This window comes from Oryctolagus cuniculus, chromosome 10 (assembly GCF_051225735.1).
Source record: "Oryctolagus cuniculus isolate XC-2025 breed Fujian yellow rabbit chromosome 10, ASM5122573v1, whole genome shotgun sequence".
Classification (NCBI taxonomy): domain Eukaryota; kingdom Metazoa; phylum Chordata; class Mammalia; order Lagomorpha; family Leporidae; genus Oryctolagus; species Oryctolagus cuniculus.
In genome coordinates, this window is record NC_142876.1 from 117,224,530 (window position 1) to 117,238,176 (window position 13,647).

A 13,647-nucleotide genomic window follows, 5' to 3' on the forward strand; every position below is an offset into this window, starting at 1 on the left:
AGTCTGGGAGTCCTGTACTGTGAGAAGGTATTAAGATCCTTACTTCTGGCCGGCTCCGCGGCTCACTAGGCTAATCCTCCACCTTGCGGCGTCAGCACACCGGGTTCTAGTCCCGGTCGGGGCGCCAGATTCTGTCCCGGTTGCCCTTCTTCCAGGACAGCTCTCTGCTGTGGCCAGGGAGTGCAGTGGAGGATGGCCAAGTGCTTGGGCCCTGCACCCCATGGGAGACCAGGATAAGTACCTGGCTCCTGCCATCGGATCAGCGCAGTGTGCTGGCCGTAGCGGCCATTGGAGGGTGAACCAATGGCAAAGGAAGACCTTTCTCTCTGTCTCTCTCACACTGTCCACTCTGCCTGTCAAAAAAAAAAAAAAAAATCCTTACTTCTAGCCTCTCTACTGACACACAAAAACAAGTCAGGGAAAGGAAAAGATGCAGCCTTCAGAGCCAGGCCGCACAAAGAGAAAAATCCACAGGAAGGGTGAGAGAGGAGACAGAGAGCCAGAATCCAGTGACAGACAGTGTACTCTGCTTAACAGAAGTAGATGGGTCACTCTGGGATGCCAGGGGGCATGCTGATGACGCAGGCTGGGCTGAGGCTGATTACCTGTTCCACTTTGATTTCATAATCGCCAAGGACTTTTTTGCCCCGAAAGCACTTCGCCCTGGAGAAAGGAAAAAACCCAAATAAATTAGACATCTGCAGTAACAAAGAAGAGAACTACAGCAGAAAGGGCCCTGGGATGAGAGTTAAGAGACTGGGGTTCTGACCTTCACTTTGCTATTGGATCACCAGAAGACCTCCAGAGGATCACATTCTTTTAGGTTCAATTTACCCACCTGGAAAAGTACCCAAAACACCCACCCCCTCAGGCTTTGCAATTTTATAATAATATTCTTCGTCTTTTGACTGAAAAAAAAAAAAAGTCTGGCAGTGGTAATTTCTCCGGTGTGCTTGGTGAAGACTAGGTCAGTCTCATACACCCCAATCGTTTCCTCATTTTCCCTGTTCCTGTGGTTCACTCTGATTTTCTAGTTGGTTTCCACCTTTGGATTTTCAGTTTTAAAGAAAGGATTCTTTTTTTTTAAAGATTTATTTATTTATTAGAAAGGCAGAGTTACACAGAGAGAGGAGAGGCAGAGAGAGAGAGAGAGAGAGAGAGAGAGAGGGAGGGAGGGAGGGAGGGAGGGAGGTCTTCCATCCCATGGTTCACTCCCCAATTGGCTGCAACAGCCGGAGCTGCGCCAATCCGAAGCCAGGAGCCAGAAGCTTCGTCCGAGTCTCCCACATGGGTGCAGGGGCCCAAGGACTTGGGCCATCCTCTACTGCTTTCCCAGGCTACAGCAGAGAGCTGGATAGGAAGTGAGACTTGAACTGGCACCCATATGGGACGCCGGTGCTTCAGGCAAGGGTGTTAACCCACTGCGCCACAGCACTGGCCCCAAAGAAATAATTCTTAATACTTTATCTCTTTATACTCACACCAAAAGGATCTTAGGCAATTAATAATTTTAAAATATAACCGAAAAACCTGACAAGGATTGAAGAGAAACTAATGAATGAGAGGGAATTAACTATACCCAAACGAGGCGATGGAGGAGACAGGACATTTCTACAACTGCACATACAACTTACCCTGTATTTCTGAGCAGTCAAGAAAAATGAATCAAGCTGAGTGATTCAGTGCACAGTGACTGTCACAGAGAGGAACTCCACATTCATGTATTAATGGCATCACAGCTTGTAAGAGGACTGCATTTATGCTTGTAGTTATATTGATTCCTACCTTGCTTCTAACTACCAATTCCCCATGATTGTCTGACTGTCTCATCTTCCCACTTCACGGGCTCAACATTTGCACAAAGGGCCTTTCCACACTGCACTTGGTTAGGTTTGGTTTGCTTTTCCAGTGCTTGACATTTCCAGCTGCCATATTTCCCATATTTCTGGGAAACTTTCTTCAGAATAAAAGAATAAACCAGAATTCACTGGGTATCATGTTCTAGGAATTATATGCTACTTGCTTTCTAGATCATCTCATTTAATAGGATAGGGAGAAAGGTCTTCATTTGAGAGAAAAAGAAGTCAAGATTCAGAGGAAGGGGGCCGGCGCTGTGGTGCAGCGGGTTAACGCCCTGGCCTGCAGCGCCAGCATCCCATATGGGCGCCAGTTTTAGTCCCGGCTGCTCCACTTCCAATCCAGCTCTCTGTATGGCCTGGGAAAGCAGTGGAAGATGGCCCAAGTCCTTGGGCCCCTGACCCATGTGGAGACCCGAAAGAAGCTTTTGGCTCCTGGCTTCGGATTGGCGCAGCTCCGGCTGTTGCGGCCAATTGGGGAGTGAGCCATGGGATGGAGGACCTCTCAGCCTCTCCTCTCTCTCTGTGTAACTCTGACTTTCAAATAAATAAATATTTTTAAAAATATTATAAATAAATATAAAAAGATTCAGAGGAGGAAAATGGCATAGTTGAGGCTATCTGGCAAGTCAGTGACAGAGCCAGTATTCATACCCAAGGCTGTGGGACTCTGAGTCCGATTTCATTCACACTACACAGCACCGTCCCTCTGTGCTGAAGCATTCTTTCATCTTCTTCCACAACACTATGAAGACTGACTTTCCATTTGTGCTGCGCTGGATTTTTTTCCCATTTTCCTTCTTCCACTTAAAAGAGACTTAATGACGTGGTGAACACCAGCCTCACTGCAGATACTTCCTACTCTGGTTCCTGTCAACTACCCAGGATGAGGTCAGGCTATTTCCTTTCCTCTGTGGGTTCTGGAACAGGCCGTTCTAGGAAGCTGTCATCTGTCCCATCCAAGTCCCCGGCCATGCGCAAATTGCTCCTCTGAGGCACTCAGCCACCTAGGAGCTGACTGCTGAAGTCCATCCCCCGACCTCTGCCCCAGTTCCTCACTAAGCTTCACACCAGCTTGCTCCCAGGACCCTGATCAACACTCACAGCTCAGAAGCCCCTGGGCCAGGGGACCCCACAGCATATGCCATCCCTTTGGCTACTGCTGCGTGTATGCATGGCACTGTCATAGTCTTCGGTTCTTGGGCCCTCTAGGATTTTGTTCATGACTGTAAAAATGAGGAACTGGAGTAAATGACCCATGAGGTCCCATTCTTTTATTGGCGAGATGTATCTACCTTGTTATCGGTGTCTCTTCCTGTCTCAGAATAGCTCTGCTGTGAGGTAAGCTTCAGAGACAACAACAACAACTAACCTCTCATTCTGCATGCAGCCTTGTGTATTCAAAGCACATTTCCTTGCCTTATTTGTGCCCCCACAACTCTGTGAAGGCACTAGGAGAGATGGTGCTATCCACCTGATGACTGATGGAGAAGCTGAACCTCACAGATAATTTCTGGTAGTTAGGCCCAGAACTCAGCTTACATGTAGGTGTTTCCAAGTTGCTGAGTTTTCTGTTTCGCTCATTTATTTTGCAGGTTTTGAAGGCTGATACTGAAGTGTTTATAGATCCTGCAGGGTTTATTCGCCACTTCCTGCCCCTGCCCACTGCCCAAGTTGGCTAATCAAACTGTTTTCATGCCTTCCTTCCACCCCCACCTCTCCAGCCATCCTAATGCCTTTTCCTTAAGGTAATTTGTCCTGCTGGAGATCTTAGTTTGTGTTTCCTGGCCCCAGGTCACTGACCTATCTTGGCTGAGCCACAGTCTTACAGAAAAGGAGCCAAGATGGCAGCAGATGGGGCCCAGAGCCCTCCTCTGGAGGATGAGCACATTCTTGCAGCTGTCAGCTCTCGGCCATTTTGATTCCAGGTATTTTCATGAAAAACTTTGTAACTTGCTAGCGGATGACACAGGCACGTCCTGATAGAAAGGGAGCTCTGGCAGGAGGCAGTGTGCTGGAATCTGGAGGAGGCCTCTGCAGTCCCAGTCCGGGGTGTGAATCCTGGCTTCATCCTATCTTGACTGCCCTGAGGCAAGTGACTTACATTTGTTTAAAATTCTGCTTAAAATTACTCACAAGGTTATATCAATCAATCAAATTATCTCCCTTCAAAAGTAAATTAAAGGGTAAAATGAAGAAGAATTCTCTCTTGTCCCATTCCTTTTACCAGACACTCTCCCCACTAGCAGCTACAAGCAGACCCTTCCAATGGAGGAAAAATATGGCTGCATGCATGGTTCAGACATACACACAGCCTCATGCTACACAAACTCCCCTGTTAACCTTGATGGTTCCCATTTAAAAATATATACTAGTGATATACTTTCAGCACACACTGACAAACCTCTTTCTTTTTAATAGTCGTATGAAATCCCATTCAAATTGTATATAATTTTATTTATTAGTGAGCATTTTTATTTCAACTTTCTTGTTTGTTTTTGCTCTTATAAACAATGCCACATGGCTTACATTTAAAAATATATTCACAGGATAAATTATTGCAGAATTGCTGGCTCGAGTACTAGATGGCTACAGTTTTTACTGATATTGCCAAGTTGTCCTCCACACACACACACACACACACATAAAAATCATACCACTCTCACCGCTGTTTGAAAGTTTGGAAAGTTACTTCATCTACCTTAGCTCTCCCTTAGGTAAAATGGAACTGAGGAGGTGCTTGGTATGGACTTTCCAATTGGTAGTCTTGCCAAATAAACCCAAATTCATCCCCTTGCACTTAATCCTAAACAGACTAAAAATATCTATGGTGCCTGCATTGTCCATTTCCCCCTATTGTAACTTTGTCTTAACAAGGCTAGCAGCTGAGGATCTATGTGAATTTAATGGCTTGCAGCTTCCTTCACAGACCAGGTAATGAACCATCTCCCCTTATGACTAAAATGGGGAGAGGCTTCCAGATTTAACTCTTGTTACTCAAGGAAGTAAATATCTAAATAAACTCCCACCTACCTACCAACTAGAGCTCGGAGACTGAGAAGTAGGATTTCAGAGCTTGTTGCTAACATCATCTGAAAATCTGGCCTAACCCTTCTTTCACGCTTGGGATAATGAAATCAAGAGTCAGAGAGGTAGGAGCCAGGAAAGCTGAGTTCAGGCCTAATTCTACCATTTCTCAGCTGAGTGGTGACTACAGGCAAGTAAATTGTCTGTTTGAGCCTTAGTTTCTAGATAAATAAAACAGAGCTAATGATAATTTAAATTTCAATATAATAATAAGAATATTTGCTATGCACTAAGCACTATTCAGAGTCTTTTACGTATAAGGGCACCCTAAAAGTTCATGGAAAATGGGAAAAAGTTAACTTCATTTTGGTACAAAAATTCAAATCCATGCATACAAGTTTTCAAAAAGTTCATAGTCATGCATATTAGAAAAAAAAAACTACATATGGATGTCAAAACTTTATGCACCAAAGTAACTTATCTTTTAACTCCATCTTCCATGAACTTTTTGAAGTGCCATCATATTTTCCCTCATTTAATAATCAATACCTTGGGGCCAGCGCCGCGGCTCAATAGGCTAATCCTCCACCTGCGGCGCCAGCACACCGGGTTCTAGTCCCGGTCGGGGCGCCGGATTCTGTCCCGGTTGCCCCTCTTCCAGGACAGCTCTCTGCTGTGGCCCGGGAAGGCAGTGGAGGATGGCCCAAGTGCTTGGGCCCTGCACCCCATGGGAGACCAGGAGAAGCACCTGGCTCCTGCCTTCGGATCAGCGCGGTGCACCGGCCTCAGTGCGCCAGCCGTGGTGGCCATTGGAGGGTGAACCAACAGCAAAAGGAAGACCTTTCTCTCTGTCTCTCTCTCTCTCACTATCCACTCTGCCTGTCAAAAAATAAATAAATAAATAAAAATAATCGATACCTGGTTCATAGGTGTTGTGAAGAGTTAATGACATCAAGTGTTTTTGGAGAGGCTGGTGCTGTGGCGCACCATTAAGCTGCCGCCTGCGATGCCAACACTCCACACTGGAGTGCCAGCTGGAGTCCAGCTGCTTTGCTTCCAATTCAGCTCCCTGCTAACGTGCCTGGGAGAGCAACAAAAGAGGGACAGGGTGTTTGGGCTCCTGGTTACACAAGTGGGAGACCCAGAGGGAGTTCCAGGCTCCTGGCTTCAGCCTGGCCTAGCCTTGGCCTTTGTGGCCAACTGGAGAGTAAATCAAAAAGCAGAAGACCTCTCTCTTGCTCACTCCCTCGCTGCCTCTGTCTCTCCATCTCTCTAACTCTGCCGTTCAAATTTGGAAATTATGAAATGCTATGAACATATGAAGTATATTAGGAAAATGCCACAAGCATTCATGCTGTGGTCCTGTGACTGTAGCCAGCAAGGCTTCTTCCTCTTCGGGACTCTCACCGCACTGGCTGTGTGCTCATGATACCTGACACACAGCGTCATCATCATCTCCTAACAGCTCTCCAAGTCAGCTGTCTGATAATCCGACACTTCTCTTCCACCTGCACTGTCAGACCAGCAGACTGCATAAAAATGCTTCAGACCAAGGATCATCCCTGGATCTTCCAGAACATTTTGGATTTTTAAATATTGATTATGCTATGTTGTTTGATTATATGCTCTGACCATACATAATATTCACATCTATAGAACACCCAGTGCTTCACAGCATACTGAGTAAGTTTGCAATTGAGGCCTGCTTGCTTACTGACTGGAGAGGTTAGGAATGGTGGTTTGAGCTGGACCCAAAGCAGCCACGCTTGGACGGAGTCTCTTCCTGCAGGCCCAGCCATCTTCTCATCTCTTCCTCATGCCAGCCCCACGGTGTCACATTCCTTCCTTTCTATCCTTCCCCGCATGAAAATCTGTTCCCAATCTCCATCACTGGAGCAGAAGGGCCTGGAAACAGCCTAGAGTGTAAATCCTCCCTAGATCACTGAACGCTGTGCAAGGATCAAACCTTAACACAGCAGATGACAGACTCAATGCATCTGCAGGCTCCAGAAAGCATTTAGGGAGACTTTCTTGTAGCTCTGGAATTAGTCCAGTACCTATGAGGGCCCAGACATTTCTAACAAGGTACTTGATTTCTGGCTCTCACTGTCTCTAACTCAGGCCTTGTTCTTTTGATCAAGCATCTCAAGGATTCAAGAAGACTGAAAATAAACGAGAAATCACAGGGGATTCCTGTTTCTCACTCTACGAACTGAAGAGTAAAAGCTTGCCAGTCTTGGCAAGTTTGTGAGTGATTGCTGCCACCCACTGGCAAGACGTGCATTGCAGCTCCGCCTCAGTCACAGCTCAACACCCACTGCCCAGTCCACAGACTCCACCGCTCTGGGGCCTTCTGCAGGTATTTATCTACTGCTCTGAAAAAACAGGCCCTAAGATTAACTGTCTCTTCTACAAAACATGGGTCCACACATATGCAAAGCTAGACTGCTGCTTTTTGCAACCTGTAGAAAGAAAGGCCGTGGTTTGTCAGTAAATTCAGCAAAAATGTGCTGACCACCCAATGGCAGGTGCTGGCCCTGTTAGCAGTCACCAAGCAGAGAAAGCCCAGTTTAGAAAAGGAAATTGAGCCGGCACCGTGGCATCCCATTTTGGTGCCGGTTTGTGTCCTGGCTATTTCTCTTCTGATCCAGCTCTCTGCTTATGGCGTGGGAAGACAGTAGAAGATGGCCCAAATGCTTGGGCCCCGGCACCCATGTGGGAGATCGGGTACAAGCTCCTGGATCTGGCCATTGTGGCCACTTGGGGAGTGAACCAGCGGATGGAAAACCTCTCTCTCTGTCTCTTCTTCTCTCTGAAACGTTGCCTCTCAAATAAATAAATAAATAAAATCAAGAAAGGAAGGAAGGAAGGAAGGAAGGAAGGAAGGAAGGAAGGAAGGAAGGAAGGAAGGAAAGGAAGGAAGGAAGGGAAGGAAGGAAGGAAGGAAGGAAGGGAAGGAAGGGAAGGAAGGAAGGAAGGAAGGAAAGAAGGAAGGAAGGAAGGAAGGAAAGAAGGAAGGAAGGAAGGAAGGAAGGAAGGAAGGAAGGAAGGAAGGAAAGAAGGAAGGAAGGAAGGAAGGAAGGAAGGAAGGAAGGAAGGGAGGGAAGGAAGGAAGGAAGGAAGGAAGGAAGGAAGGAAGGGAAGGAAGGGAAGGAAGGAAGGAAGGAAGGAAGGAAGGAAGGAAGGAAGGGAGGGAAGGAAGGAAGGAAGGAAGGAAGGAAAGGAAAGGAAAGGAAGGAAGGAAGAAAGAAAATGTCCAAACGGGTAATTGTTAACTAATATTTGTATTCCATCTTTCAATTTTTCTCCTTTAAAAAATGTTAAAGCACACAATTGAAATAACAGCAACAAAAGAAGTTTCAGATAACTTAGATTGAAAGCAAGTTTCCTCCACTTTAAAGGCAGAAAAAGTTTTCTCTTAGAAGGGAGACAAAAACAAAAATAAGATTGTAATGCAGGAAAAAGCTGTAGCAGAAGTATGAACCAAAATAGAGAGCAGGTCTCCTTGCCTGGAGAAGTCCAGGAAGACTCCACTTAGACCGGGCTGTCTTAGAGGAAGAGTAGGAATCTGCAGCATAAGGAGGAGGAAGCAGAATTGAAAGGCAGAGCAAGTGCCCGGAGCACTGTCCCCGGGCAATGAGAGCTGCGGCTCCTGGAGCAGCGAGCAGGCACCACTGCGAAGGCCTTGAAGGTCTGCCCAAGTAGCTGGCCAGATGGTAACGGTAAGTTCCCCTCAATTTTTTTTTATTGTGGAAAATCTTATCTTCAATAATTACCAACATTTTGCCAATCATTTTCATCTATCACCCTCACTGTTTTGTTATTGGGACTACAATCTGAGCATTTTAAAGCAAATCCCAAACATCATGATATTTCTCCTGTCAATTTAAAGTATTATCTAATTGCAATGGCTTCTTATTTTTTATTGTGGCAAAATACACATAACCAAATTTGCCATCTTAACCATTTTACGTGTACAATTCAGTGGTATTAAGTACATTCTGTACAACCACTACCACCATCTATTTTTTAAAAAAAAGATTTATTTATTTGAAAGGCAGAGTTACAGAGACAGAATCAGAGAGAGAAAGAGACAAAGAGATCAGTCTTCCATCTCCTAGTTCACTCTCCATGTAAAGGAAGAGGGGCAGAACAGAGAGACAGGACACAAACTCACAGCCAAAATGAATTTATTCAAGGGAAAATAAGTTTGCAGAGGTGATTCCCTGCCATCGTGCACACAGAGCAAACATGTGACAGAGAGCAAAAATTTAGTTAAGGGTTAGGTTTATGTAGCATAAGCCAGGTAAGGGCCATGAAGTAGAGTGAAGCTGAGCTAGCTTTTTGCAGAATTCTTTCTGCTGCCAGTCAGTTGGAAAAGAATGCAGAGGTGGGATGAGAAGAATACAGGGCATGGTACCAAGCCGGCAGAAGAATGCTGGGGCTATGTCCTTGCTCCATCACCCGAAACGGCCATAACACCCAGGTCTGGGCCAAGCTAAAACCAGGAGCCAGGAACTTCACCCAGGTCTCCCACATGGATGGCAGGAGCCCAAGTACTGTTTTCCCAGACACATTAGCAGGGAGCTGGATCAAAAGCAGAGCCGCTGGGACTCAAACCAGTTCTCACATGGGCTGTGGGCACTGCAGGTAGTGGCTTAACTCACCACAACAGATCACCGGTCCCCATCACCATCTATTTTCAGAATATTCACATTTTCCCAACAGAAACTCTACAGTCATTAAGTAATAGCTGTGCTGCGGTCCTCCCTCTCCACTCCCATGTAATCTCTAATCTATGAATATGCATGCTCTAGGGCAGTGACTTTTTATATATAATCATGCCAATATCTCATCAAACAAAACTAACAATCATTTTAATTAACATCTTTACTAAGTCTTTATCCAAGGTTTTTCCCCTAACTATCCCTAGAAATACTTTCTCAATGATTTTAAGCACAGAGTTGACAGGATCAGATGTGCCTAACGTCTACAGCCCACCTCTCTGAAATGTGGAGGAGACTGCAGGGAACGAACCAGGGCACAAGATCATCTGCAGGGCCAGGGCAGTAGATTCCAAGATCTGCTATTTCACTGGTATTTGGCAAACCGGTAGCTTCTGTACAGCAATCATCTGACAACTCAATTAATCACTTGATTGACTATGCCTAGGAGCTTAGAAACTAGCTCCAAAATGACAGTGACTTTAAAAAAAAGATTCAATCTAATGATAAAAAGTGGCATAAGGCTTCCACTGCAGATGTTCTGAAACAAAGACATAAATAAGATCTACAGTAGTCAGGTGGGGCCTTACATTAGTGAAGAAGTTCTCAACTCACACTGGACTTGTTATCCAATTCAATCACCATACATTTTTCTTTCAGCATAGGGAGAAACTGGTTTAGGAATTAGGAACAACGAATAGGAAAAATCAGTTTGTTTTTTTTTTTTTTTTTTTTGAGATAAAGATAACATCCTGGACGGCGCCGCGGCTCAATAGGCTAATCCTCCACCTAGCAGCGCCGGCACACCGGGTTCTAGTCCCGGTCAGGGCGCCAGATTCTGTCCCGGTTGCCCCTCTTCCAGGCCAGCTCTCTGCTGTGCCCAGGGAGGGCAGTGGAGGATGGCCCAAGTGCTTGGGCCCTGTACCCCATGGGAGACCAGGAGAAGCACCTGGCTCCTGCCTTCAGATCAGTGCGGTGCGGCAGCCATTGGAGGGTGAACCAACGGCAAAAGGAAGACCTTTCTCTCTGTCTCTCTCTCTCACTATCCACTCTGCCTGTCAAAAAAAAAAGATAACATCCTGTGGCTGGTTCTTGGTATTATTAATTCAGCAATGAAGCTGTTAAATCAAATGCTATATAACTAAGCCTCTTCCTACCTCGGGAACAAGCTTCATGGTGTCTTTGTCAACACGCATAGAAATGATCTAGAAAAGAGTGCACGGGGAAATTGCCAAGTTTGCAGATGGCATTCAGCTCTTCCAGGGATTAAAATGCCAGGCTGATTAGGGATAAACTCAAAGAAGATGTGGACGTGGGCAGAAAAGTGGCAGAGGAGTTTTAATGTGACTAAGTGTAAGAAAACACATTCAGAGGAAATAATCTTATCAGAGGATCATGAACTGGAGTGTTCAACTATAACCGGGTAAAGGATCTTGGAACAACAAACTTGTTCCCTTAAGATGGTCCTGTGAGCTGTCACAGAGAACATATGAGATTGGGACAGTGAAAGGAGGGAAAATGTTAGTGACCAGAAAGTTTGCAAGAAATCCAGTACACTGTATTTCTTCCTCTCTGCCTTCACCTTGTCCAAGTCACAAGTTTCATACTTGTAGCATATCAAGGTCCACTCACTAAATACTAATGACACCATCAAAGTACAAACATTCCAAGAAAAACAGAACAAAATGAAGCAGCTCCGATTTTAGGAAAACTAAAATAATGAATCCCCTTTAGTCTGTAAAGGTCAAGAACCGAAGAACACTGAGTGGCTGTGTATGGATGCACTGTCACTAATCTCAGGTAACCCAGACTCACCTCACAACACTTGGTGCCTCTTACAAGAACACCACCTCAGCGTCCCACAGGAAAACGAGGCTCCGATGAAGGATGTCCTCAAGGTACTGTAAGTAGGTGGCAGAGCTTGTGAAACTACATTCCGAACCTTCTGATAATCAGGATGAGAGACTGTATTCTTCTTTAGATGGGGACTGGGTCTGAGCAAGCACTCATTTTCGTATCCCCAATGCCCGTTCTACTGTGTGACAAGGGAGATGATCAGGAAATGCATACAGACACTGGGAGGTGACCATCAGTCACCCAGTGCAGTCTGATAGCACCTGCATTCCAGCCCTCTGTCTCGTTAGTCCTGCACTTGAAGACTTCTGCACCCACCCCCTGTTTTTCTCCAGACTTTATGAAATTCTTCAGGTAATCTATAGGAAGGCTTCAACAGCCTCTGATGGCAGATGAGATCCCTTAAGAAAAACAACATCTCAAAGCTCCAAAAAAAATTTCTGAGAAAACATCCCAGCTGTGACTTCAGTTGGGAACAGCAACTCATTTTATCTAAGCAGATTTTCTGAAGATATCTATTTTGGGGAATAATTAAATGATACAGAATCACAAGATAATGAGATTATCAAATACTGAAAAGAAAAAAAATCCTGCAACTCAGGAGAACACATGACGGGAAGATTAGATGCATTTGTCTGTAATTATAGGGAGCTGCAGAACAGAATGCTTTGGAGTCATGGGACAGGTTCTCTTTCCCTGACTGGCTTATACAATTAAACCAGGCTGATTTGATAGCACAGCAAAGTGGATCAGTTTGCTTTGCAGAAAGACCAGGCAAATATAATTTCCAAAAGATACAGATTGATTTTCTGCCAGATAAACAGGACTCCTAGGACTGACAGAGCTCCTAGTAGACCTCTAGGTAGGTCACCAATCATACTCACAATCACCACTGTGCACTTCCACCCTTCTGGAGTAGTCTAGACACAGGAAAGTCCCCCACCATCCAGCTTCATCCTTTTCTTTCTAATCTGTCTCCCACTGTCAATCACAAAAAGGCACCCCTTCCTCTGGGTGCCTATACAGCACACATTTCCCCACTGGGACCCCTGGCCTGGCTGCCCTCCAGCCTCCGCTGGTCTCCTCGGTCAGATGACCTCGTGCACAGACAACCTGCACAAGCACATGCAAGAGCCCTGTACTCCATCTTCCACTCACATGCTGATGGAACAAGGGCATAAGCCCCAGCCATTTTAGGTTCTTGCTACCCCTGCCTTCTTTCAAAAGACCAGTTCAGTCTCACACCCGGTATCCCTGTATTGTTCCCCACCCTACCTCTTGCATTCATCCCCAGGTTTGGAAGTCAGTGGGCCAAACTTGAAGAATCACTATGGAGCAGCTCACCTCTGCCTACTACTCCCAACCCCCACCCCAGCTCACCTAAGATACAAAAATGTCCCCGCTGCTGGGGTCTGGGCCCTCTGCCACGTTTTCAGTCTATGTACATGGTAACAGTTAGTCAACTTTTGTGGATTTATTTTCTTTGAATAAATTCAGCCTGGCTGCAAGTTTGTATTCTGTCTCCTCTCTGCTCTGCACCTCTTTTCCTTATATTTGGTGGCCCGTGTGAGGAGACACCAATCTGCACCCTGCTTTTCCTTATATTTGGTGCCCTATGTAAGGAGGGGAGCGAAGGACCTGGTCTCTGGGTAAGAGCTCTGATCCCCCACCCTTCCTCTGAACTCTGTTCTCCTTTCTGAACTTCTCCGTTTTACTGTCTCTGCTCATTCCTATCTTCTCTTTCCTACAATCTCCTCTTTCCCTTCTGACCCTGACGCCCTGCGAGACCCCTCTCCAGAACACGTTCTCACTCCCGCTTGTACTTCTCATTTCCCAACGAACTCACAGCCAGAGACTTTGCCAGATCTCATCACTACATCTCACACTGGACCTAATTCTCAATGCATTGGATTGGTAACGCTAGGGTAATGCTTGCGACTGGTTCATCACCCCTCCCAGGCCTGGCTCAGGGTAAATGCTCATCCCTCACAGCTTAGAACTGGGATACTGGTCTAAGCATGGGGATTCTCATTCTCACCTCTTAGAGGACTCAGAACTTAGATTCTTGGTGGGGGTAATTCTTTCCCGGGGGACACACTGTGAAAGGACCCTCTTTGCTTAATCCATGGGTTCCAAATTTCAACTCCCCTCTGGCCTGCCTCTTGGAAGACTTGTGCAAGCTGGGC

General features: G+C 45.9%; 1 protein-coding gene across 1 annotated transcript in view; it reads right to left on the bottom strand.

Annotated features, from left to right (window-relative positions):
• The window catches only part of SYN2 (synapsin II), a 196,046-nt gene that overhangs the window by 49,066 nt on the left and 133,333 nt on the right, over window positions 1-13,647 (bottom strand). Inside the window, exon 2 of the mRNA XM_051851718.3 lies at window positions 606-663. Coding sequence (XP_051707678.1) covers window positions 606-663 — 58 coding nt within the window. The remainder of the gene's footprint in view (window positions 1-605; window positions 664-13,647) is intronic.